At 34.0% G+C, this 27,887-nt stretch overlaps 1 protein-coding gene across 25 annotated transcripts in view; it reads right to left on the reverse strand.

Annotated features, from left to right (window-relative positions):
- Window positions 1-33: 33 nt before the first annotated feature.
- Window positions 34-27,887, reverse strand: part of PPIG (peptidylprolyl isomerase G) — a 40,696-nt gene continuing 12,842 nt past the window's right edge. For 7 of the 25 annotated variants that reach the window (XM_070476057.1, XM_020880812.2, XM_070476047.1 and 4 more), the window contains 14 exons: window positions 26,228-26,297; window positions 24,953-25,000; window positions 24,570-24,704; window positions 24,395-24,469; window positions 23,756-23,863; window positions 22,704-22,748; window positions 21,924-22,011; window positions 17,814-17,843; window positions 17,581-17,720; window positions 9,886-10,099; window positions 8,993-9,154; window positions 7,531-7,618; window positions 5,911-6,047; window positions 34-5,746 (listed from right to left, as the gene is read on the reverse strand). In XM_070476057.1, the coding sequence (XP_070332158.1) occupies window positions 4,639-5,746; window positions 5,911-6,047; window positions 7,531-7,618; window positions 8,993-9,154; window positions 9,886-10,099; window positions 17,581-17,720; window positions 17,814-17,843; window positions 21,924-22,011; window positions 22,704-22,748; window positions 23,756-23,863; window positions 24,395-24,469; window positions 24,570-24,630 (2,256 nt within the window). In that variant the 5' untranslated portion in view covers window positions 24,631-24,704; window positions 24,953-25,000; window positions 26,228-26,297 and the 3' untranslated portion in view covers window positions 34-4,638. Of the gene's footprint in view, window positions 5,747-5,910; window positions 6,048-7,530; window positions 7,619-8,992; window positions 9,155-9,202; window positions 9,329-9,885; window positions 10,100-17,580; window positions 17,721-17,813; window positions 17,906-21,923; window positions 22,012-22,703; window positions 22,749-23,755; window positions 23,864-24,394; window positions 24,470-24,569; window positions 24,705-24,952; window positions 25,001-26,227; window positions 26,298-27,887 lie in introns of those variants that run through there. The other 18 variants (XM_070476059.1, XM_070476049.1, XM_070476062.1 and 15 more) reach the window with 7 other exon arrangements.

The raw sequence follows: 27,887 nt of genomic DNA on the forward strand, positions 1-27,887 counted from the left end.
ATCCTAGAAAGCAATGAAACTAGAAAACACAAATTGAAACTAAAAGTATTTTAATACATAAATCTGTACAGCCCATATGACACACTCACATTTTACATATTCTCCTGGCTTAATAAAACATTTAAAAACACTCCAGAATTTGAGAATTTAATAATATTCACCTACTAACACATATAAATCACTGAATGGTCAAAATGTTTTTATTTAAGCATATATATGTTCAGTGACTCTCAAGTTAACTAGGTTCATTTTCCCTAAAGATGTCTAATTTAAATTAAAAAAACAACAACTAGACAGTATGTTTTATAAAACTTAGTTAACGTTTATATGGCTTTATAATGGTAAGTGTTATATTAAAACTAGCAGGCACAGGATATAATACAATGTTCCCACTGCTGAGAAATTTGGAGGAATTAAAAAGCAAATGGTAGCATTCCAGTAGATAGTAATTCCATGTATAACCTTAAAAGTTTGCTGAGGCAAAAGACACCTTGCAACGTGAAGCATTATGATTAAACAATTACACTAAAACTTATCCCTAAACCAGAAACTGTCACTGCCGGCTCAATTCTTAAAAGAAGTTCAGCACTGTTAAAACTCTGCTCAGTTTTTCCCCAATACAATTTCTGTATCCTTATGGGTAAAATAAAAATATTAAATGATTATTTTTATTAAAAGCTAATAATGAAATAAAAGTCCAAATAAACTAATACAATCAATAATTTAAAAAATACAAAACAAACCATTTGATAGTATAGTTTATTTAATACAATGTTTAACTATAAAAGTTGATACAGTTTCAGTTTAAATTCTGTAAAATGCAGTTTGCATAAAACAGTTTAACAGTTACTAGACTAATGATAAGAGAAGCAGCATTTTGAAACTAATTATACAACTGCAACAAGTTTTATTCCTAAATTTCATTAAAAAAATATACATCACAGTGACTTTTGAGCTAGGAAAAGAAGTGCATTTTAACCTCATTTGTTTTTCCCTTCCACAAAGAAAGCAGCCACAGCTTTTAACATCCTCACATACAAATACCCAATTAATTTATCCTTCAAAATACTATAAACACACAAAGGGGGAAACAAAATATACAGCATGTGCTTTTGGTAAACATAGGTTATTTGCTTGCAAAAAAGGTGGTGGTGGGGAAACACACAAATCAGTTCCACCATCCCCCCCCCCCCCCGCCCCCGTACATAAAAACAAACAAAAGCCGTCAACAACTCCCTTATTCAATCTTCCTGATGAAATTTCTATAAATTTGTGATTTTTCTTTTCCTTTCATATTTACTTGTGTCACAACACAGGCCAGAATTTACATTTGCCTCAATCCTTTAAAGACAATTGGGAAGTCACTATTAGCCAATGTTACACTTCTGGAGTTTATTTTTTAAACAAGAATTTGTAGCAAAACAGATCTTTTCACAATAAACAGATTAAAACCTACTACTCTTGGGGAGTCTATTCAACAGTAAATGTAGGAATACCAAACTGAACAATTACAGTATATACAACCAAAAGGAGACAGAAAAACAGCCCATTTCATGTTTCTCTGTAACAACAATATGGTGTATATTTAAAGTACCTTCTATTGAAGGTAAAGGGAACAAGTTTCTATAGACATCTACTATAAAAGTTCAAAGTGTGATTACAAAAAAAAAACCTGCCACCAATAGTAAAGCAAAATCAACTACTAAAAACTATACTAATTTGTTTCACTCACTAACTTGAAAACAAATTAGAACTGCCAAGTAATATTATTACTCAAAATACCAGAACACCAATGTATTCCTATCCCCAATATTAAAGAAATTTTTACTTTTCAGTTTCATATTTTCTACTGGGCACAAGAATCAAAGGCCATTAGGCAAAGCTCAGGTGAGTTAATATTACATTTGTGCAAAGATATATTTTTATAAGACAAATTCTTTGAAATTTCTGTGAGGGATCTGATTAAGAAACTTAGAAACTATCATGATCTATGAACTCTCTTAACTATGGAGTAGTTTTTAAATGTTTTAAAGCAACCTGGTATCTTCCCTACAAGCTCATTAACATTAATCTCTCTGCAGTGTCAATTCTGTGGCAGATGATTTACACAGAAAAAGAATTCACAGGAAATAATCTTAAAAAATTTCTCATTTCTCAGGTATTGCCAATCAGGCAATAAAAACAAACTACAAATCTTTAAATGGATTTAAATCCGCTTAAAGATGTTTGAGTTTACAATTTACCTCAAAGTAACTATAGTATCAATTTGGCAGGAAACAAATAGTTGACTTTTAGGAAAAGAGTTGTTCAAAGTAAAAAGTAAGGGTTGCACAACTATTAAAAAGGTAATGAAAGAATTACTTGATCAGTGCAGTATTCAGATGCAAAAGCAGATGTATGGTTAATGCTGTTTGATAATTTTCTAAATGTTATTTACATTCTGAAAATAAAATCTAGCTGATTGTCATCTTTCACTTCAACCCCTTCACCATACCTCACTGTAAAAACAGCTAACAGTTTTTATAGGTCTAGAAATAATGCTTAGCATGGAATTGCTTCTTTGATAACCAAAATAGCATATTAAAGTAATTACTAGTTTTCCCCCCATGGTTACTTATCTGTAATTCTTAGTAGATAAAGTTCTGGGATCAGATAACATACAAGTAATTTTTAAATAGCATGAATTTTCTTTTTTTGTTGTTAGTATTAGAAATCCTTTCTTAAACAGCACCTTTCTTGAAGCTCAAATAGTTTATAACAAAGACTTTTTAAATGCAGTTCACTGAATTTAAGACAAGCAAAAACTAATTTAAAATATATAACACATTATACAGCTTGGGGACTCAGGACTCAATTATCTCTAAGGTTTGTGGATCAAAATCTCTAGGGAGTCAATCACCCTGGATTATCACAAACATCTATTACTTTTATCATTAGGAAAATGATTCAGTAAGACCCTGATATGGATATTTGTTTCACGATAATCCAAACAATCTTATAATCATCACCCTATTCATTATGTAAGTGGCTACCACAATGCCAAATGTATCATTACTGTATTAATCAATAATGGGAAGTATTATATTAATAAGCATTGCTTTGCACAGTACAAATAGCATGAGTAGCTACTGGGTTTACCAAGGAGCTACCTGGTAATAAGTAGCTATAAGTATCAAATAAGGGAAAAGTAAGTAGCTATTTGATAACTATATTGACAAATATTAAAGTATAAAACACTCTAAAGGCAACTACTAATTGGAATTCTGAAATTTCTTTTCAAATGAGGCAGGTTTTGTGTTTACTGGATGTTCAGTATTCTATTTAGAAGAGAAATTACAGAATAAAAGGCCACACTTCACTAAAATAGCAATATACAATACACAAACTTCTAAATGGACTTTGAATATCTTTAGTGTTTAACTCTGTAAGCTATCAAATTTTGCCACTTTCTACTCTATGTGGCAATGTTATACATGCCAAGTTAAAATAATGATTAATAGTAATGATATAAAGCCACCTGAATAGAAAGAAATCAGAGTCATAAACATGCTACAGCCTGTGATACATATATAAAAGAGATGCATTTTTTTGCCAGTTGAAACTCAGTTATGAGATTTAGAGAGGTCAGTTCAAATTTAAAAAAAAAAAACCGAACAACCATGCAACGTTAACACTCAATTCTAGGTTAGTGGCCAAAAAGAGAAATCTCATAAGTTTGTGTGTCAATACCAACAATTTTTAGAATTTGTCTAACAAAGACCTGCACAGTGGTATGTTTTAGTGAGGAAAGTATTTTTTTTCATTTTAGAGAAGGGCAATGACAATAACAGAACATTCGCCAAAACCAAGTTTCATCTCTTCAGACCAAAAGCAACACAGAATTGAGAATTACAACCTGATCTTCAAGGTACAGTTCTTATTAGATGCTGTATAACAAGCAATTCAAGCCCAAACAGTACATCAACTGAAAAAAAAATACTCAACCATATCTACAGACAGTTGATAAAATAAAACAGGAAAAATAAGAAACCAGCTACTGGTAGCACTATAAAGAATAACATAGGAAGTGCAATATAAATATTTTAAAGCACAAATTACTATAAAATCAAAAGTGATGACTTAATATCTCAAGTTATTAGGGTCCCACTTCTGTATAATTAAAAGCTGCTGCTGCAAGCCTCTATTATAAATGCAATCGAAAAATCTATATAAGATCTCTTCTACCAAGTGGCTTCTAAGGTTACTTTAATCATGAGAAACACAAGCTTCTATAATAATGTATTCCAACAATCAGTTATCCTTCTTTCCAACTGGCCGATCACACAAATTAGGGTAAAGAAGAGCATGTTTGCTACTGGCTGATTGTTGCAACACAAAAATGCGTACATGAAATAGTTAAACACAGCACACAGTATTACACCAAACTGTTTTTCTCATTTCAAGTTTATTAAAACTTTAGCAGTACAAATTATCCAGGTTGCAGATTATCAAAAGATCAACTCAATAAAGTCCACATTGAGAAAAAAAAGACAAACAACCTCAAAACAATGAAAAGAAAAAACAACATAAGGAAGATCATCAGCAAGTCTCTAAAACTTAAAATCTGAGACAGAATGGAAATAAGTTTATATAACTCACTCATCCACTTTTGTCTTCATCTGTTCCAGGGCTTGATTCATGATCAAATTTTTTATTTTTATCATGTGCATGGTCATTTTCTTGACCCTTTGATTTTTGGTTTTCTTTTTCCACTGAGGATCTGGCCTTCTCATCCTCCTTATTTTTCAAAATGGAGAATTTTAATTCATTGTCCTGACTACTTTGTTTCACTTTTGAGAATGGACTTTGATCTCTGTCTGCCTTTTTTTCCCTATTATTATTTGAACTACTATGATCACGATTTTTAGAGTACATTCTCTTCTCACCCTCAGAATTCTCTTTTCTGTGTGAACTTCTACTTTCTTGGTTTCTGTATTTTTCCTTGTTTCTGCTTTGACTTTCTTCTCTCTCCGAGCTCCGTGAATCTCTCCTCCTTCTCCTCCTATCTTTACTTCTTGATCTTCCTGGCGTTGCTCTTCTCTCTCGGCTCCGTGACCTTCCTCTTCTCCTGTACTCTTGTTCTTTGTATCTATGATACTCCTTGCTTCTGCTGCGATCTCGGTCATGGCTTCTAGAGCGCACCCTTCTGCTCCTGTCCCTACTTCTGCTTCGTTCCTTTGTTCTACTGTTGTAACTGTGTTTGCCTTTAGTTATATCACGTTCTCTACTCCTAGACTGTGCACGTCTGTCTTTGTCCTTACTTTTATTATGATCGTGCTCATTGCTTTTGGATTCTGACTGTTTAGACTTCTCTTTACTTCTACTCCTCTCCTGATCTTTTCCTTTAGATTCAGGCTTTTCTTTTTCTTTCACATTCTCATGATCCCTTTCTTCACTCCTTGACTTCACCCTCTTTTCTTCATGTCTGTTATGCTTTGGGTCTCTTTCCTTACTCTTGGATTTCTCTTTGCTCTTACTCCTACTTTTTGATTTGGCCCTTTTCTTTACCTTGTTCTTATATTTATCATCTTTTTCTGAATTTCTTCTGATTTCTCTTTCTTTGCTGTTAGATTTATGGTCTTTAACTTTCTTTTCCTTTTCACTTTTCCTGTTTGGACTCTCAGACACATGCCTATGATCAGTTATTTTTTTCTCTTTTACTCTAACTGGGCTTCTTTGATTTTCTTTTATTTCATTTAACTCACTCCTAAAACATGAAGAAAAAAAAGTTTTGGGGAAACTTTATTAGCTGAAATGATATTCTATTTTCCTTAAGATTTTCAGAAACAACTAAAATGACTCTAAATCAAATAATTTAAAATAGTTAAAAAAATACCAATTAGCACATTTGAAATAAGAGTTAAACCTTACTTATCCCCTTTAATCCATCTTTCGCCAGTTGATACTCTCATTCTCTGAGCTCTCTGCATCTCCTGCCTCCAATGTGGAGGAGTCTCACTACGTCTGAAACGATCCCTTGATCTGGATCTAGAAGGAGTTCGATAACGCTTTAAAAAAATAGAGGGGAAAAAATTAACATATAAAAATATGAAAGCATTACAACAGCTGCTAAAGTGTATATATTTTTAGGTTTCAAAAAATGTCTGATATTTCCATGCCCTCTAACATAACTAAACTCTCCCAATTTTCAGGTAGGAAATCAACGAGGCATGACAAGGTTTGATATCTGTTCCCACTGCTAATGAAATGTGTGCTTATATACTCTTGTTTTAAAGAATTCCTGGGTTTAAGTTCTAAAAGAGTAAATACTGATAGCTAAAACCCACATCAACAAGAGCTCTTTTGAATCTTCCGCCATTTTTAAGACTGTAAAGAGGTCCTAAGACAAAAAAGTTTGAGAACTGCCATGAGACCAGTTAGGAAGCCATTTATAGTTCAGAGACTATATAATAGTGAATCGAACTAAGATGGTAGGAGTGGAACTTGAGAGAAGTAGATGGATTTCAGTGTATCTGAGAGGTTGAACTAACAGGATTTGGCAATAGATGTTATAAATGGTAGAAAAGAAAGATGAGAAATAAAATGATTCTTGGGCTTCAGGTTTAAGTAACTGCACAAGTGGAGGTGTTTATCACTGAGACCATGAACCTAAAGGAGGGTCAGGCCTGAAGAAGAGTGCTTATGCTCAACACTGTATATGCTGAGTTTGAAGTGTCCACCAGGCATCTAAATGGTCATCAAATAAGGCTTTGGCACCAGAAAAGCAGATGAAAAAGCTGAGTTTTCAGTGCACAGGTACCCAGTGAAATTACGAGAGTGATTTGGGCAGTCAAACTACCCAAGAAGCAAATACAGAGTGAGAAGAGTTAGCACTCTGAGGTACTACAATATTTAAAGATCAGGCAGAGTAGTATGAACTGGCATTGGGAATTTAAGATAGACTAGCCAGAGACAGGAAGAAAAGCCAACAGAAGCAAAGGAGAAAGAGTATTATAAGGAGGGAGATTAACAAAGACAAAGACTGAAGGATCCACTGGATTTTGTGACATGGAACTGACCATAAAGCAAGTGCCGTTTTCAGGAGAATGGCAGAAGACAACCTGAAATGACTAAGGAACAAGCAGGAAGTGAATAAATAATATACTAAGTATAGCCTTGTTTGTTAAAATGTTGCAATCATAAGAAGATATTTAAATTCTGAAGAGGACAATCCAGTGAAGAAAAAGAGTATGAAATGTAAGAATAGGATTAATTTTTAACAAGAATAGACACACAGTGGTCAGGAAGTAACAAAGAGGCACAAGAAAAACCTCAATCTCATTTTATACCGTACATGTAAAATCCATTAACATCTCATGGACTTTCAGCGTAGAAGAACCAACACAAAGACGGACTATAAAAAGAGAACATACAATTCAATATCCACATCTACTCTAAATTTTAACTACTTATGTGAAAAAAAATATTAAACACTCCAAGATTTAAGATAAATGCAATATTATCAGGACTTCTGGGAAAATAATCACCTACCCTTGGTCCTCTTCCTTTAATTTTCCTGCCAGACCTAGTAACTAAAAGTCGTCTCTGGTATGAAGGAGGCTGGGAGTTAGGTAGATTACTAGAAGGAAGCAAAGGGAAAATTAAAACACATTATATAATAAAAATAAATCTGGAGAACATAGCTCTATTAATCTAAACTAATAAACAAAATCTTACATATAATCAGTGGTTCTCAACAAGGAGCATTATAATTTCAGTAGGTATTTGGGAAAGTAGGGGAGCATTTTAACAACTGTCAATGATGAGAGAGTGCTATTGGTACTGAGTGACCACAAGTCAGGAATGCTAGAATCTTGTAATGCATGAGGATGAAGAACTATTCTGTTCCCAAATGCCAACTGTGTTGTTCTGTTGAGACATACTGTTACATAATCTTTACGAAGATAAAGTCAACTTGATAGTGCTAAGGAACATGAAAAAACTTGGAGTAGGCTGTATGCTATTCAGGGAACAATTTTAAAGCTATCTTATTCTAAAGTACCTCATTATTCTACCAGCAATTATTCACTGGTAATAAAACTATGGATAAGTGCAATTGATGTGAATTAAACAGAGATAACTTGGTCTGAATTAGAAAAATATTTAATATCATGCTTTATATAAAATGGAAACTACTTATTTTCAAATAATAATATATTAGCACTAACAACATTCATGTATGCTATATTTGAAAATGCATTTTAAAGTAGTTCAAATATTTTCTCCTTAATATTACTTCCTTAGAAACATCCTAACAGTTGAGTAAACTCAATTCAATCCATCAAAATTAACACAATTCAAGCAACCAAGATTTATATTTTTACTGTATTGTGAAAGTATAGGGGGAATGAGTAATTTTTATCACTTTTATGTTATTTCTGATCATAAATAAGAGAAAGATATCCATCTTTTTTCCCTATTTTTGGACATAATTATTAAAACGATACATAAAGAACCAACAGAACTACTAATTGTAATAATGTGAATTATGTAGAAAAATTTTCAAGGTACTTGAATATACTATCAATTTTCAATACCACAATATTGTAAACCAGGCAAAGAAAACAGCATTTTCTCCCACCAGACAAACTGAAACATAAAGGTTCTTACAAGCTTAAAAATTTAAGGTATACAAATAACAGAGTAAAACATTTGTTTTACATGGAATTTGTCTGGAGTGCCACTATACCTTTTTGCCATCTGCAGTGCTTTTTTTAAAAGTTACTTTTATTTAAAAATCTGTCTTAATTAAGTCAATTTATCTTTTCAGCTGTGAGATTGGCAAAAAGGAACTTTGCTAACACTATCCAATTAAAAAATTTCAATCTTAGGAGAAAGTCACCAATTAAATCTTATCTAAAATTTTAAAATCTGTTGTTTTTTTTTTTTTTTTAAAGAAAGGTTCTGTGATAGAGAATGTAGGGCCCTTTGGAAAATAAACATATTGACATACCATTCTCTCTCTCTCTCCCTGTTCTTCCTTTCCTTTTCATCAGCTTTTGGAGGACTTTTTCTCATTAGGAATCTGTTTTCAGGTATTGGAGGGATTTCTTCTGGACGGACAGTAGACTGGGGTTGTGCTTCAAGATTTTCAGCCTCACTTTCACTAGATGCGCTTAACAGAAATACACAAACAAGTTCCATTTGGTTATTATGTACCCACCTCAATTTTCCAATTGTTGGTCTTTCTTTCCTTTGTAAATATACTATCCATCTATCATCCGGTCCCCAACTGCTGACCAAAGATGCAGTTACACGGGGAAAATACTCGTTCCTCTGACAAACCAACCTAAAACCAAAACCAAATGTATCTATTATCACATTCTCAAAAAATAATTTCCTTTAAAATGGAACCAAAATATTCCATATGCACTGCACTGATAAATTTAAAATACTTTAAAATATACATAAAGAAACTGCTTTAGAGGCAACAGGCTTATGAAGATGAGCTTTAGTACAAAGACAGATTTTTTTTCAGACATAACAGAAAAGAAAGTAAATATGCTGACATAATTTGCTTTATGCTATCATAGGAGGAAAAAAAGGAAAATACTCATTGGTTTCCTATAATTCTTATTAATTTTAAATTCCTTCCATAAAATACAAACATATCTAATCAAAAAAGTCTTTGAGTTCAGACAAAATGAACTGAATGATTTTGTTGAAAACTGAAATGTACCCAAATTTAATCTATAGACTATAGAATATCAGAATGGTCTTAAACGTCATGCTACGAAGTATTAATATTTTCACGTACCATATAATTGATTCAATATCCCAACAGGTTTATATATAAACAGAAGGTAATTAGAATACAAAGCCAGTACTGTAAAAGTAAATTAAGACCTTTTCTTGCTTTTCTTTCGCTTCTTCTTCTCTTTCTTGTGTTTACGAGAATTTTTCCTATGTTTCTTCTTTCTTTTTTTTGATTTCTCTTCAGAAGCACTTTCAGAATCAGAAGAATCAGAAGAGGACTGAGAATCGCTTGAGCTATCTGAGTCACTGGATGATGAGGAGGAGGAAGAAGATGATTTATGCCTTTTCTTTTCTTCTTTCTTAGCTTTAATAAAAAGCAAAATGGTTCAGTCAACACTTTTTAGACAAACTTTGTAAGAGGAAATTTAGATTTTTGGGGGGAGATTCTCCAAGTCCAGTATTTAATACTTAGTTCATCCAGCTATTTGAACTGAGCAGTACAGGAAAGGAGTTAAGACTCAAGATTAGAATCCAGACCTCCAGATTCATGGGATTCCCAGGTGGCTCAGTGATAAAGAATCCGCCTGTCAATGTAGGAGACGTCAGAGACATGGGTTCGACCCCTGGGTCAGGAAGATCCCCTGGAGAAGGAAATGGCAACCCAATCCAGTATTCTTGCCAGGAAAATCCCATGGACAGAGGGGCCTGGTGGGCTACAGTCCATGGGGTCACACAGAGTTGGGCATCACTGATAATGTGCACACTGCACACACCCACCAGATTCATGGGTCTAAGTTATATCTATTAAAGAATTCTGGAAAAGTTAACAGGTGAAAACACTAAAACTAAGTCGATTTCAGGAATTAGTTGAATAACATTTTTTTAAAGCACAGAAATAACACTCAAGAATCTCAGATTCTAATATTCTTATAGTTTTCAACTTTTTCTCTTATTATCAATATTGGAAGCAGAAGTGTAGGAGAGAAGTAACAGAAAAAATACTTTGCATGAGTGTGGAAAGGTAAGAAGCACAATTCCATCGGAATGGGCTTATTCAATGCCTGAGCATCCCTCTAATGATTAGAGACTGTGCTCCCCAACAAGAGAAGCCCCCACATGCTGTATTATACAGAGAAAGCCCAATGAAGACCCAGGGAAGCCCCCCAAAAGTTAATTTCAAATTGAAATTTTATTTTGGGTTAAAGAAAGTTTTAATTTTCAAAAGGGGTCACCAAGCTCAAATGATTTAAGGACTAGGAAACTAACAGAAATAAGTGAAGTTAATCAGGAATTGGGGAAAGACATGACAGACTGGATAGAGCCTGGCCACCTGTAAGTATTCTAATTCAAACCATGGTGGACTTAAGGACGTGAATTGAACTATCCAATTAAAACAGGGGCAGGGGGTGTTTCTCTGGAGACCCAGTGGTTGAGGATGCTTCTGCCAAAGCAGGGGACGTGGGTTTGATCCCTACTCTGGGAAGATCCTACATACCACGTGGCAACTAAGCCCATGGGCCACAACTTCTGAGCCAGCACTTCAGGGCCCATGAGTCGCAACTACGGAGCACGTGTGCTGCAACTACTGATCTCCACGTGCCGCGAGCTTGTGCTCCCCAACAAGAGAAGTCGCCACAGCGATAATCCTAGGCACAACAGAGGAGCCCCGCCCACAAAGAGAGAAAGTCCCTGAGCAGCAATTAAGACTCACACAGCCAAAACAAAACAAAACAGCATCTGATCAATTTTCTAGGTCTAAGGACGAAGTTATATAAAATAGAAGCATAGAAGGAACACATTACATAATACAACAATGCAAGCAGTAAAGTTCAGTGTGTGCAACAGGAAAGAAGTCCTACAGGTAAAATGACCTAGCTTGTTCAACAAATAAATCTCAAGAAAACATAAAAAGAAACGGTGGGAGAATCTATGAAAAACAAACCAAAAAATTACAAGACCAAACCAAATGCTTGAACCTGATTTGGATTCAAACTCAAAACATCAAAAAAATTAACATTTATAATCTTAAAAATGTGAACACTGTTAAGATTTTTTACATTTAGGAATATACGTGTATATGCCTGCATATGCTTATGGTATGCTTACTTTTTTTAGAAAAGTCACCTTTTAGAAATAAATAGTGAAAAACTTATCAATAAAAACATTATTTTTAGAATTTGCTCCAAACAGGAAATGGAAAAGTGGCCAAGGATAGGAAACATGAGATTGGTCATAAATTAATTGGTAAAGCTGGGTAATGAACATGGTAATTTGTTATACTATTTCAACCATTCTAGTAAATGTTAGTATTTTCCATAATTTAAAAAATCAAAGAGGACAAAAAATTTATCTTTGGGACTGACTACTGGCTGTCTGTTTACTGACCTTAACTGAAAGGGTTCACAGTTCGTTTGTAACCTTTCTGTGTTCCCCCCTCAGGAACACCTGAGGATTTGGCACTTGATCAAATGATTCTCGAAACTCTTTTTTTTTTCTTTAATGAATTTAGTGGCTTAAAAGAATAATTATTTATTATTTCTCACAAATCTAAAGGTCAGCTGAGTGGCTTTGTTGAACAGGGCTGAGATCTACTGATTTATTGTTGTTGTTGTTGTTTTTGCCATGCTGTGTGGCATATGGCATATGGGATCTTAGCTCCCTGACCAGGATCAAACTCATACTCCCTGCATTGGGAGCATGGAGTCTTAACCACTGGACCACCAGGGAAGTTCTAGGGCTCTGCTGATATTGCTGGGGACTCTTGAAACTCTTAACTCAGAATTTATAGGAGTGCACTGAGTTGGAGAGATAAATGAGAATCTTTAGCCAGATTTTACTGTACACCTGACCAAGGGTTTGTGATTCACCATCAAGACTGTTTTTCTAGTACTGATGAGATGCTGCTGCACTGGAGAATGGCAACTAGGTACAAATGCTTAAGGGATACCAGAGGTAAAAGCTTCATTAAACTAAGGTAGTCTTTTCTCATCCCATCATGCTTCTCAGGACCATGAACCTATTAATATTAAGCATGAGATGCCTGGGACATATGCAAGCTCTGCCTAGAACCAGAGATCTCCACTATGACACCCCTGTTCAAGCTGTGCTGTTTCCTGCCCTATATCCTTTCACAATGACAAATAAGCCTAGTGCTGAGTGAAGCCTATCTTGTCTCATGAATCCAACTGTTAATCTCATCCCAAGACCACTGTTGCTGGTGAGGCAGAGTGGGTATGTGAACTGAAAAACCTACTTGTATATACTAAAAACCTGAGGTATGGAGACTAGCGGGGAGAATAAAAGTTAAAGAAACTTAAGGAAGGAAATAAATTCATAATGAATATGAGAAACTCTAAATAAAAATATCTGGGACTATATAATATGCAGGCAAAATAAAACTATTTTACATAAGCACAGAAGGGGGCTTCCCTGGCGCTCAGTGGTAAGGAACCTGCCAGGCAATGCAGGAGACATGGGTTCAATCTCTGCGTCGGGAGGATCCCCAGGAGAAGGAAATGGCAACCCACTCCAGTATTCTTGCCTGGGAAATCTCAATGGACAGAAGAGCCTGGCAGGCTAAACTCCACGGGGTCACAAAAAGCTGAACACAGCTTAGTGACTAAACAACAACAAGCACAGAATATAGCTGTTAAAATTACTTGACAAAACATAGTCATGCTTTACCCCATGATTAACAAAGCTTTATTCACCAGCTCCAATCCATATTTATTTTACATTGTGATTCTTTCCAGAGAAAATACACTGCAGTTGATTTCTTAAAAAGCAAGCCCAGTCTCCCTATTAAATGTATTGAGAGTGCAAGTGTTAGCTGCTCACCTGCATCCACCTCTTTGCGACCCCATGGACTGGCCCACCAGTCTCCTCTGTCCATAGAGTTCTCTGCCACCCCCTTCTTTAAGGGATCTTCCCAACCCAGGGATCAAACCCCGATCCCTGCATTGCAGGCAGATTCTTTACTGTCTGAGCCACCAGGAAAGCCCTCTAAATGTATTAAATACATTTAAGAAACCATTATTTCATTTTCACATCACTTTTCATGTAAGCATTTGAGAAAAGCAAAATATCACAGCAGTACAGAAGATCAAAAGGAGATTCATAACTATTTTTAGGGCAATATAATCTGCCTGAGATACGGATAGATATGAGGAAAGGCTTTTCAATGACTACAGTTTTATGGTTTCTAAATTTTGAACAAAATGTATTAACTTTTAAAATGGAAGAAAATTTGAAACTCTCAAGTCTGACAACAGTTGTCACCACATTCTCCAAAAAACCCAAAAACCTACTTCCTGTCTAACCACTTAAATAAAATCTATTTCAAAGCATCATTTATAAGCATATAACTATCCCTAAAATAAAATGAAATAGTACTGAAAGCAAAACACAATGCAAGTTAAGAATCATTAAGCGTCATAATGGATAAAAAGGAATTACAAAGAGCAACACTTTTAAACTCTTGGTAGGGTGTGGTATATAACATTACCAGATACTGACTTTACTAGTATGATGTTAACGTGAAAAGACAAGTTTCCAGAACGTTTTACTTATAAAAATGTAAGGTAAGAAAATGTTGCTTTACTAGTTTTTTGAGAGCTATAAATTTTATACCAATGAATTTCACATGAAACCTTTATATTGAAGAAACTTTCCAGGCCATCATCAAAATAAGGTTTGAAGTAAAGAATGGAATTATACCTAAAATAACCCTCTTTTCATTTCAAAATTACTGGGTCTCCCCTCTAAACAGTTTCTAAGTTTAATATCCCACTATTTTCCATGAAAAGTGCCATCACCATGGCTCTTAATTCCAGAATAAGGACACTGAAATGGGATCCTGTCACCATACAAATGAGTCTCTGATCCTTTCCACTGTTTCCTAAGAACAAGATCCACCAGCTGCTTCCTCTATGGTGCTCTTCTTTTTGTAATGCCAGGTAACCTGTTTCCTATTACATATATGCAAAATTTCTGCTCACTTAACTGTTTACTGCCATTTTCCATAACTCAGCACTTGTGTTTCTATGTACTCTGTAATATATCGCTGGTTCCATCTCACACTGCATGGTAAAGGTGTACGGATATCTCTTTTAACAACTGCAGTGAACTCTGAAGAGACCAGCATGATCTGAGATCATAACTTCTAAAAAACCAGGACGTGTTCTTATCAAAGCAGTGGTCTGTGTTCTGTCCTCCACTCTGCTCCTTGATAGCCTCTACAGGGATGCAGTTCTGGTTAGTCTCCAGTGTTCCCCCTCTGCACCTGTTGGAAGGATGTTCCCCTTAACTCTGAACCTTCTCAGGCACATTCAAATAGCCAGAAAAAGTAGAATTTCCAATCTCACAACAGCAAAGGTACAAAGGCACAAGATGATTGCCTAGACTCACCAAGACCACATATAGGTGGGCCCAGACAATCAGATTTCTTCAGAAGTCTTTTTGTTTTCTTTAAGGAAGTTAGGAAAAGAAAAGAAAAAAAAATTCTATATATATATATATTTTAAATTGGGGTGTGTATCCCTCAAACAAGGTTTTGAATATGATGACAATGAACACCACTGTGCTACCCAAAGCTTTTTGACTATTTCCAACTTAAGACTGTAAGAAGGCCATCAAATATAAACTGGATGTAAGACATAGCTACGCCTAAAAAAAAACACACAGAAGCATGACAAAATTCATTCTGACCAGTGTTCTGAATGATAATTGAAGGACTGCAGGGTAATAGGTACCAAACTGTGCTCTTTTCCTTCTTCCACAGTGTGATCCAGAACAGAGCAGGCATGGACAGTATGTTTGAAACAAACCTGATCTTTTCAATAACTCCTGGGAAAACGCTAACAAAGGGACAGGGTTTCCTCAATTGATGAAATGGATCAGGGCAAGATATGCTTCCTCAGCATAAGTCTGAGGAACACACACTAGAACACTACATCAACTTTCAGCACAACTTCCTGGCCACAATGGCACGGGCAAAATTAGTATTTATCAATTCAGGTGAAAATACATGACAAAAACATAATAATATATCAACAGTGACATTCATTCACCTTCTCATCCATTCAGCAAATATTCAAACACTGACCAGTTAATACCAAAAAGAATTTTACACCAAATGTATTAGAGAGTCTGTGATAACTTTTATGGTTTAAGATGTAAGCTTTTTAATTACCTCAATCTCTTTCTAAATATGTAACCACACAGCATTCTTAACTGTTATAAGCAGAGAATAGATCCTAACACAAGATCCTTAAAAATTATAAAACACAAGAAAAAAGCCAAAAAACAATTAAGTACAAAATAAAATATGAAGATTTTCTAGATGACATGGGAAGAAATGCCTTAAACCAAAATATTCTAATTGTACCAACAATACTTTGAAGAATAAAATGGCAAGATTCAGGGTCTAAAATTTGCAAAGTTTAATATAGATTGCTTTTTAGCTTTAATGTTTTTTAAAAAAGGTAAGATACTCAACAACACTCATTCTTTCTGAATCACCTCGAACACAGGTATGCATTATAACTATTATTTGTAAATAAGGAGAGATAGCCAGACTCATGAACAGCCCCAGTATGAGCTGCAGCAATATTCCTGCAAAGGATTACAAGGTGTATATTTGACATACAGAGATGAAATAATTTGAATCAAAGGGAAACACAGAAAGAAAATTAAAAATAAGTCTTCTTCAGGGATTTCTCTGGCAGTCCAGTGGTTAGGACTTGATACTTTCACTGCTATGGGCCTAGGTTTGATCCCTGGCTGGGGAACTAAGATCTCACAAACTCTGTCTGTGTGCATCTGTGTGTGTGTGGGAGGATCTTCCTCCAGAAACATTGTGGGTCTTTTTATATTAAAGCAAAATGAAATGTACATATTACAGAGCAAGCACATCAGTATACTTAAACTTGAGAAGAGACTGCTCTACTTATGGCAATTCTGAAAGGAATATTAAAGACTTTAATGAGTTAGCAACACCTAACAAAGCTTTAGATCTGGAGCCTGCAAACTTGGGTCCAGTTCCCTGATGTGGTAAGTAACAATTTCCTTGACCGTATCTGTGAAATGGAGAGAAACAGTATTATATAGTTCTCGTGAGGATCAGAAAAGAAAGGTTAGATGATTCTCACATTTGTTAAACATGAAAAACTAAGTACTGATATTATTTATTATTCCTTATATGATTAAGAATAGGTCATTTCAATATTTTATTGCTTTCCATACAGATTTGAAGGTAATCTCACCTCATTACTTTGAGACTTATCATACTCAATATGTGTAATAAATAATAGAAATTAGATATTTCATATAAAGAATTTAAATACTTAAAACCAAGTTCTTACAATTTCAGATAGTATCATAGCAAACTATCAGTTGTGTTAACTTGAAGTGTTTTTGTTTAAGCAAAAAAAGTGTCTCAAACGTGCCAGATGCTTATGAATCTAAGCAGTGCATGAAGGGGAAATAATTTATTCCCATAAAGTTTGTTAGCTTATGTTAAACTCTTCAATTGTCATCCTCCCCACACTCTCTTCCTCGAAGAATATTTACCACACTATTTAGACAACTACACTTTTCAAAAAATCTAAAAAACAATGTGGAAGCAAAAGGACAAATTACTGTAAATTACTGACAAGGAAAGTTAATCAGTTTCACAGTAAATGAACAAAATATGGAGTAAGGTAAAACATATTTAAAAAATACAAAAATACATTCAAAATACACAAAAATGTCATACTTACGTTCACTCTGGTATAAAGTTCATGCCAACTAATTAAGACTGTTTTGTGCACATAAAAGTCAGCAGAAATATATACTTGCTTTTACCTTTAGATTTTGGAACTAGCTCTCCACAACTGAGTATCCGCACCTCAGCAAATGGTTTGCTAGCTGCATCTGTTTTCTGGTTTTCTATTTCTCTCACAACTTCTTGACCAGAAATCACTTGCCCAAAAACCACATGATGCCTAAAGAGTCAAGTAAAGATGATTAAATAAAAGTTTCTTATTTTAATATATTAATTTAAAATAGGTTGTAAAATACATGAAAATAATCTTTACCCATCTAAATGAGGAGTTGGTTTTGTTGTTCTTTTGGAAGTCATCAGATAGAAGAATAAAAACAAAGTCAGAGAAAAACAAAGTTAGCATCTCTAAAAAGGAAAAGAAAATAACTGCATTGGAAACAATGTAGAAAACAAGAATTCATACATACATTAACATAATAGAATCTTATTTACCTTAACCTTAAATAGAATCGAATACAAGATGCTTCTGACATAATGCATTTTCAAAATTTTGTTCTGAAATACCTATACATTATTGAAAACATACATGAAATTAAAGTTGATGTTTTGTTGTTACATCTATCCATCCATGTTTCTTGCATGTAATTGGGTTCTTATTGAATATCCATAATTGTACAATGTTCTACTATCTGGGTATACCATAACTTACCAAAACATTGCACCAGTTTGAGTTTAATAACAGTACTTTTTCAGCCTTAGCATTTTAAACAGGTAGAGCCCAGGTCACATTCTGCCGCATTCATGCGTGTTCCATGGGGCCTGAACAGAAGTGGTCCATCCTGTGTACTGTTTATAAATTTTTAAACTAGCTGCCAAGATTTACAAATTTGGATACTTCTATATAAAAATCCATACTCCAGACCTTTTTTAAAACCTGGAAGATGTGGCACCTGGCATGTGGCAATAACTGGTCACACTGAATATCCCTGTCTTCTCTAATAGAAAGATTAATAATTAAGTTTCTCATTCCAGCAGTCTTTATTCCCTTATGTTACCTGCCTAAGACCTATGGGTCTTAAGAGTTTGTTATCCGTAACATAAAGTAAATCTCAAGTTGAAGAAAGAGATTTGCATTAAAATTTAGACAAAATCTAAAATAAGCAAAAATTCATTAAAAAAAAAAAAATTCCTTTTTTTCTCCAAATGAACCTTAAAACTTCGTAGTTAAAGCTGCTATCTGAGTAGCTATGAAGACATACTGGTACAACGGACTAAAGATGGGTACTATATAAGATTTATTATTTAAAAAAATCTTTTAAAAAGCATTAGAAATTTGAAAGAAGGAGCACAATTTAAGCTAACCTTTGGTTAAAACACAAACGATATTACTAAAAAAATTCTAACATATACATGTATTTCATGTACATGTTAGAACTTTAAAATAAGCTCACCTTATTTTTAAAAAGTGATAACCTGTTATTGTTTTCTCACTGTAACAGCTGTAATCACCTCAACTTGATAAAAGCACCTAGAAATGTAAAAACCTAGGTGTACACTATATATGTATTTGTGTTATATTCAGTATATACAATTTGCATCAAGATATAGTAAATCCTCACTTCACAGATTTCATATTTGCCCACGGGCTTGCTCACTATAATTTATTTGTAACCCCTAAATCAACACTTGCAGTGCTTCACAGTCATTCTCAGATTGGTGAAAAATTGATGAGAATGGCAAAATTAGAACAAATAATGCTAGAAGTTAGCATTATTTGTATAATGCTGGTAGGAATGCAAAATGATGTAGCTGTTCTGGAAAAGTTTGATGGTTCCTCAAAGAGTGAACCATAAAATTACCATATAATCCAGCAATTCTACTCCTAGGTATATATCCAAAAGAACTGAAATCAGAGACTCAAACAAATATATATGTGTGCCAATGTTCAGTGTAACATTACTCACAACAGACAAAAAGTGGAAACAACCCAAATGTCCGCTAACAAATAAACATGGATAAACAAAACGTGGTCTGTATACACACTGGAAAGATAGTCAACCACAAAAAAGAATGAAGCTCTGGTACATGCTATAAAACACAGATAAACCTTCAAAACATGCTAAGTGAAATATGTTAGACGCAAAAGGACAAATATTGTATGATTCCACTTATATATATAGACCAGGCAAATTCTCAGAGACAGAAAATAGAATAAAGGTTATCAAGTGGCTGAGTGGAAGGGGAAATGGCTTCCATTCCACTCTATGGAATGATGAAATAGTGCTGGAAATAGTGGTGGTAGCTGCACAATTCTGTGAATATAAATATTACTGACTCAGTTACAAATGGTTAAAACAGCAAATTTTTTATGTTACCACAAATTTTTTTTTTCACAATATTTTTTTTTTAAAGATTAAAAAACTGAAGTTTTTTCCTTAAAAAAAAAAAAAGAACAAAGAAGTAAAGATGAGTTAACCAGAACTGGAAAGGAGTCAGGAGAAACCAACACTAGGAAAATTCTGAGAATATACATGTGAATTTAACATAGGGGTTTTGGTTAGCACAGGAAGGATTTTATTTTAAAAAGGGAAAATAAATGGTAACAGTGTTGCTGAGGATCTGGTAAAATTAGCACTTCCTTTTGGAAGTCAAGGCAGCAATATATATGTAAAGCCTTAAACATGTATAAATACTTGACTAAGTAAACTGCCAGTCACTTACATAGAAGAAGAATTTAAAAATGCATCAAACAATAGGCACAACAGTGTTCACTGGAGCAGTTTGAAAACAAGAAGCAACCAAATGTGCAAAACTGAGATTAAATAAATAAAACCATAGTACATTCAAACAATGAATTAACATGTACTATTAAAATGTTACTAATTCATATTTAGTAACATACAAACAGATTTATATTACATCCAAAAGTTGATTACAGAGTATATGCAACTCTATATTTTTATTCCATGAAAAGATGCTCTTGGGGAGAGGATTGTTTTTCTTCTTTTTATCTGTGTATTCTAACCAATGTGATATAAGTTGTTTCTGTTTAAAAAATCAGGAACATCCATACATAGGTAATTGGCTGAATAATTACAGTATATACACACACAATAGAGTACTATGCATTTGTTAAAAAAATGAAAAAGATTTCTATGAACTGATACGAAATGATTTCTAGGATATATCATTAAGTGAAGACAGAAAAACATTATGTACAGTATGTTATCTATTGTATAAGAAGAAAATGGAAAATAAGAAAAGAGTATATATCTGTGCTTATGTTTGTAAAAAGAAATACAGAAAAATAAGTCAGAAACTAATGAGGTTGGTTACTAATATGGACAGGTGGTGTAAAAAGGGGTGAAAAAATGGGGGAATGGAAATGGAGTGAAGAGTTAGGTGGGAGTGATAATTCAATGGTATTCTCTCTGTTTTGACTCTTAGAATCATGTTAATGTTTTAAAAGTTTAAAAAAAGGGACAAAAAACAAATCAATCTGGCAGGAAAAACAAATGAAATATAATCAGAAACAAATGAATATAACATATTTTGAGTCATAAAACCACACAAAATTTATACTAAAAAGTACTAACAGAAGTCACTTTTAAATGCAACAACTACATACCCTCACTCTAAAAACAAAAACTGCTAAAAACAGTGAACTCTTCTTAGTACATTACTTTTCCCAGTGTTATAGGGTGGCAATTTTTAAATCTAGGATTCAACAAATGGGTAGAAATTTTTTAACATAATGGAAGAGAGATTTCTCATGGCTGAAGAAGGGAGTTACAAATATGAAATAGAAAACACATAAATAATCCATATGGTGCTGACAGATTAAATTCTTCTGAGACCAAAAGAGTTTATGTTACTGAAGAGCAGAGCAAATTTTTACCCATGGAACATGATAAAAAACATGAACTGCTGACATGAGCCCTGGTAACAATTTTTTTATTGTCAGAATTGGAAAACATTAGTAGTATTGACTTTGGATTACAAATAAACCTAGTGAGTTGGCAAATTCACAAATAAAGAATCTTTGAAAAATGAGGAACCTGTATTTTTACTCTTTTCTAATTAAGTAATTTATAAAGAGATGCTTGCTGCAAATATTCTGTTCCTTAATTTATCCTCCATAGATAATTTTTTCCTGGATCAATTACTAAGATGATTGGAAACTCTTCAAGTTGGCTCCTGTGTCCTCTTGACACAAGTTTTCATCATTTGAAAACTTTAGCAGTACAGCTGACCTCCCCTTTCAGCAAAAAGGGAGGTCAGCTGTATTGCGAAATTCTTTGTTCTTCCACCTTTAAAAATTCTTCCCCTTATAGGTCCCTCTCTTATTAGTGATCAGTAGCAGGAATCCAGAAAAATGACACTCCAAAAAAGGGATATTTTAAGTCAGATCATAAATTCTTACATGAAGAACTGTGAGCCATTTGTATCCTTCCCTCTGTTGGCCATTGACAAGAGAAACTCTTTATTGTGTTTAACAGCAAAACTCTCATCTGTAGAGAAGCAAAGTTTCAGTTACATTATAGGCATAATTCCCCCCTCAAAAGTCATTTTCACTCCTCTATATATCTTGGGTTCCTATCATGTGATCTTTAGCGCCAAGCAAAATTTAGATTAAAAAGTCAGGGTAAGAGAAATCTAATATTAACCAATTCCCTCCCGTATCTTTTCATATTAAAATATTTTTAATTTTCAATCATCTGCTATAAAATCCAAATACTATATCAATCTCTCTTCAATATTATTTTTAGCACACAGAGGCACTCATTAACTTAATTTCTGCTGTTGATAGAGAAAACAGCTTATTGCAAAGAAATTGCAGATTGTCTTCCAATCTTGTATTAGAACAAGAAAAAAGCAGGTAGAACGTGAAATTTCACTGACTCCCAAAAGTTAAAGATGGGTAATATGAAATTAATTCTACAACCACATGTTTAGAGTTTTTCAAATGATCTTCACATTAATAGAAACTCCACAGAGAAAACTTAAATTTGGGGAAAACATTACAGCCAAATTTAGAATATCAAAGATTTTAAAAAAATCTTCATAGAAAAATGGACACACAAAAATGTTGGTATTATCACTAAGAAATACAGCTGAATCTCTCTTTTAATAAAGATTAAGATCAAGCTTCTAATTTAAAAGTAAACATTAAAATGTTTAATTTAAACATAAACATTTTTACCTTCAAAAAATCCTCCATAAATGGATTCTCCTCCTCGTCCATTTCCTAAGAATGAAAAGCATGGACTCTTAGAACTGTTAGGTCAGTAATTTCTTGAAGCATTCCTAAATAAAATGCTTCTTACAAAGTAGGTACCTCAATGACTTTATAGCAACAATACTCAAAGGTTCACTCACAGCAAATCATAAAAGATAATACTGACAAGATCCCAAATTACTTTTTCTCCTCTCTGATTCAACAATACTAGTGTGACAAAGCCTATTAACAACTGTAGAAAAAAGACTGTTCAGATTCTAATGATTGTGTAGGTCCTTTGACAGAAATTACTAGTAGCTTTCAAAGTGTTTTTACAAAAAGAAAGGAGGTAAAAACTATACTGTAGTAAAAGATAACTGGATGTGACAAAATCAATCATGAACACAGACAGGCTACTAGGAGATATATAGTGGGTTTGTTGTTGTTGTTGTTTAGTTGCTAAGTCGTGTTTGACTCCTGTGTGACCCCAGGGACTGTAGTCTGCCAGGCTCCTCTGGCCATGGGATTCTCCAGGCAAGAATAGTGGAGTGGGGTGCCACTTCCTTCTCCAGGGGACCTTCCTGACCTAGGAATAGGACCCACATCTCCCTCTTTGGCAGGTGCTTCTTTACCACTGAGCCACCAGGGAAGCCAATGTTTTTTTTATCCAAAAGCAAATTTCTGAAATTAATTCATACACAAAAGATGAAATTTTTCCTATGTGTTTCCTCCTTTATGTCTATTTCTATGAGTTGTTCTAATTTTTAATTTTGGCCATACCAGGCAGCTTTCAGAATCTCAGTTCCCCAACCAGCAACTGAACCTGGGCCCTCAGCAGTGAAAGCTCCGTATCCCAACCACTGGACCACCAAGGAATTTCCAGTACTTTTGTTTGACCAAAAGATTAAGTGGGCTCAGAAGAAAATTGGACCAGTACTTCCAGAGACTTGTCTAACTTTCAGATCCATGTACATAAAAGAATATAAATTTATAAACAAAGAATATTTGATTTTGTTTTTTAAGAATTGAAGTCTTACCTTCACTGAAGTCACCACCTTGAACCATAAAATCTTTAACAACTCGATGAAAGAGACAACTTTTATAATGTAATGGCTTCTGAGTTGATTTCCCTGTCCCCTTTTCACCTAAAGAGAAGAAAAATCAGTACGTCATTAAGTAGAAAAGAAATTGAGGAAATAGTATTAAAGTAATATTAATGATGAAATCACAGGAAAAAATTTTTTATCTATATGAGATGATGAACGCTAACTAAATTTATTGTGATAACCACTTTATGATGTACGTAAATCAAATCATTATGCTGCACACCTGAATTCGTACAGTGACATATACCAATTATGTCTCAATAAAACTGAAAAATTTAAATAAAAAGAATAAATAAAAAATTATTTCTCTTGATCTATAAAGACTTCTCTAAGCTACAGAATATTCACTCCTCTCAGGAATTCTTTTAAAAATTCATTTAAGAAGCACCCATGCTTTTCTAATGAGTGGAAAAATCAATCTCTGATACAATCCTATTACAATTAATATGTCTAAGAATTACTTTCATGTCTAGTCAATGTTGCATAATCAGCATGCTGAGAAAGAATGCAAGAAAAAATCTAAAATGTGTTAAATTAAAACTATTAGGGTGAGTGAAAATGTCAACAAACCTGTACAAAGACATCGAAAGTTCTCACAGGTTTTGGGGCACACATCAGAAAATAATTCAAAGACAACTCTTCCAGCTGGAAAAGAAGGTAGCTGGTTTATATTTCTTCACGAAAGATAATTTAAAATATTAAATATTCATATATAAATGTTAAATAGGGACATTAATTTCCTTACCAGGTTGATTATTAATGGCGATGTCAAAAAAACATCTAGGACGCTGAACCTTTATTCCCATGGCGTCAATACTTCAATCTGAGTAAAATAGTTTCAGGCAAACACACTAAAACAGCAAAGATTTTTCATAAATTTCTGAAGAGAAAACAAAACAAAACTCTGTGGAACATAATAAGAAATGTAGTCTGATTTAATATTTACTTCCATGACATAAATTACATGATTATTTTCTTTGAAAGATTAGACCGCATCTTATAGAAAAGACATAAAAGGTTTAGCCATTATATAATACAACTGCTATTTTAAAAACCAAATATAGACTGTCACCTCAAACAGAAAATTGTATTAAGTCTGTATGATTTAGTGAACTAGAGACAGGTTACCTTTAAATAGGGAAAAACCAAGGACAAACTGATCCAATCTTTTTGCTCCTAGAAAACAAAAATAAATTTTGATTAAAATAGTGGAGTTTTAAAAAGAAAAACATTCAAATTCCTAAAAATAATTCAAGGAAAAAAGAAAGTGAGCTACTTTAACAATAGTTATATATATGGTAGATTAACATTATGAGTAAAAATACATTACATTTTACATATGAAATTATTTTTTGATCATGAACAACAGCCTATACTGATCCATCTAATGCAGATAAAAACATCAATAAGTGAGATACTCTATGTAAGTTTTATCTACAGAGCAGATAGCTACTAGTTAAGACATTGTTTTCATAAGCATTTAAATACTTCCTCCAAATTGTAATACCTGGTGGAGAATGACAGGGTAAAGTGAAAAGCAAAAGAAACAAAGGTACTTAGTGTAAACAGCATTCAAAACAATGAACTATAAAAATCTGTTCATCTGTTCAAAACAGAGACTAACTGAAATGTTTATGCTTTTGCGAAAATTATCTCTTAAGCTAGTAGCTCAGTAATCTCAGTAAGCAATGAAAGATATTTTAAATCTAGTGAGATTTTTATAGATTCACAGAGTTATAGGAAATAATACACAGGGATATATACTCCCCCAACGGTAACATTTTACAAAACTGTAGTATAACAGCACAGCCATAGGGTAAAAAGCATAACAATGCTGACACGATCCACATTTCCCCAGTTCTACCCGTACTCATTTGTGTGTTTATTTAGTTTTACAAAATTTTATTAAACATATAGGTACATATTATCTACCACCATTCCTTACCAGTTTTACACACACCACAACAACAGGCAAGAACAGTCAACAACAAAAGCATGGAAGACTTTGCCCAAATCACCAACAATTTGGAAAATACAAATCCAATGTATTTATTCATTATGGAATGGAAGGGGGGGGTACAAACTACTTTTTCCGCAACCTCCTCCATTTTTTATTTCTAAAAGATACAATATATATACTAACTAAACAAACTAAAATTTGTTTCATATGAAACAAAAAGAGGCCTTTCAATCCTCCAGGAAGATTACAGACACAGACTTCTTGAAAACAATAAAACAAAACAAAACTTATTAATTTTAATAGCTTGCTAAGTTTGTTGCATTTTTATTTGTATAAAATTTCAATGGATGCACATCTGAAGTTGAGAATACACTGGCTCCATAAATCTGAGGAAACTATCTTATCTTGAAGAAAAATATTAAATTATTATTGATACTTAGTACCTGATTATCTTTTATCTTTTTTTAAAATCTTTTATCTTCTAAATAACTTGTGCAGGCCTTCTTAAATTCTCTACATTTGGAGGCAGAAAAAAAAGAGGAAATTTAGAGATTTAATTATTTCCCTCCACAAAAAACTTCTAAAGTTAGCTGTTTAGCCACAATATCCCAAAGATTTTCATTCTCAGAAAAGGAGTATAGTATAGATAGCAGTGCCCAAAACATACCAAATTGTTTACAATTACAGTTGATTTCCTTACCGTGTTCTTAAGAACTCCTAATTTGAAAAACAGGTAAATGTTATGAAAGCTTAGAAACTAATTCCTAATACCCTTAACCTTTTAGACAAAATATCTGATTATTTTTTGTCTCAATTCTAAGGCATACTGTAAACAATCCTATAATTCTGAGACTTTGAAATTGCAATAAATGCTATCACTAATTTATGGAGTTAGAAGTATAAGTGGAAGCTACTAGGATAGCCGTTTGCTCTGCTTTTTTTTTTTTTTTTTGCTGTTGTTTAAGTGCTGCTTACATGGGTAAGTTTACTTTGGGAAAACATTAAACTCCACTTAGAATTTGTGTAGTTTCTGGTATGTTATGTTACACTAAATTTACTTTGTTAAAACAAAGTAAAACTTTGTTAAAACTTTATTTAAAACAAAATTCTTGGGGCTCCTGGTGTCTCCTCCAATGCAGGAGACACGGGTTCGATTCCCAGTCCAGAAAGATCCTACCCGCTGCACAGCACTAAGTCCGTGCACCACAAGTACTGAGCCTGCGCTCGAGAGCCTGGGAGCTGCGACCGCTCAGCTCTCGAGCCCTGGAGCCAGCGCGCCCCTAAGAGGAGCCGCTGCAAGAAGCCCGTGCACCACAGCGAGGAGTAGCCCCGCATTTGCCAGAACCAGAGAAAAGCCCGAGCAGCAGGGAAGACCCAGCACAGCCAAAAATAGATAAATATCATTTTAAATAAAATTCTTATTTCTCTACCCCTGATTCTCTCAAAACAGTAAACACCACTGCCCAACCCAGCTACTACCAGTGAATAAAACATAAATTTTATTGAACTCAATATGTCCAAAATATTATTTCAACATTTAATCAACATAACATGCTATTAATGATAATTCACATTCTCTTTCTGTTACTATCCTGTGCTAAGTTGATTCAGCCATATCTGACTCTGTGCAACCCCTATGAACTGTAGCTTGCCAGGCTCCTCTGTCCATGGGATTTTCCAGGCAAGAATAATGGAATGATTTGCCATGTTACCAAGTCTTACAAGTCGTGGAAATCAAGCGGGTTTTTTTTTTTTTTTTTTGCCTTACTGTGAGGCCCTGTGGGATCTTTGTTCCATGACCAGGAGTCAAACCTGGGCCACTGCAGCAGAAGAGTCAGGTTCTAAACGTTGGACTGCCAGGGAATTTCCAGAAATCAGTGTTTATGCCACATTTCAAATGTTCTATAACCACATATGGCTGGTGGCTCCTGTACTGGACAGCATGGTCCTGAACACTTCAGCTCACGTTAATCTCTACAACTTTATGGGACATTACCACGCTGGCTGCAGCCACACTGGAGAGCCTGCTGTTCTTCAAAAGCGTGTGCATGCATGCTCAGTCATGCTCTTTGCAATCCCATGGACAGTAGCCCACCAGGCTCC

This window comes from Odocoileus virginianus, chromosome 13 (assembly GCF_023699985.2).
Source record: "Odocoileus virginianus isolate 20LAN1187 ecotype Illinois chromosome 13, Ovbor_1.2, whole genome shotgun sequence".
Classification (NCBI taxonomy): Eukaryota; Metazoa; Chordata; class Mammalia; order Artiodactyla; family Cervidae; genus Odocoileus; species Odocoileus virginianus.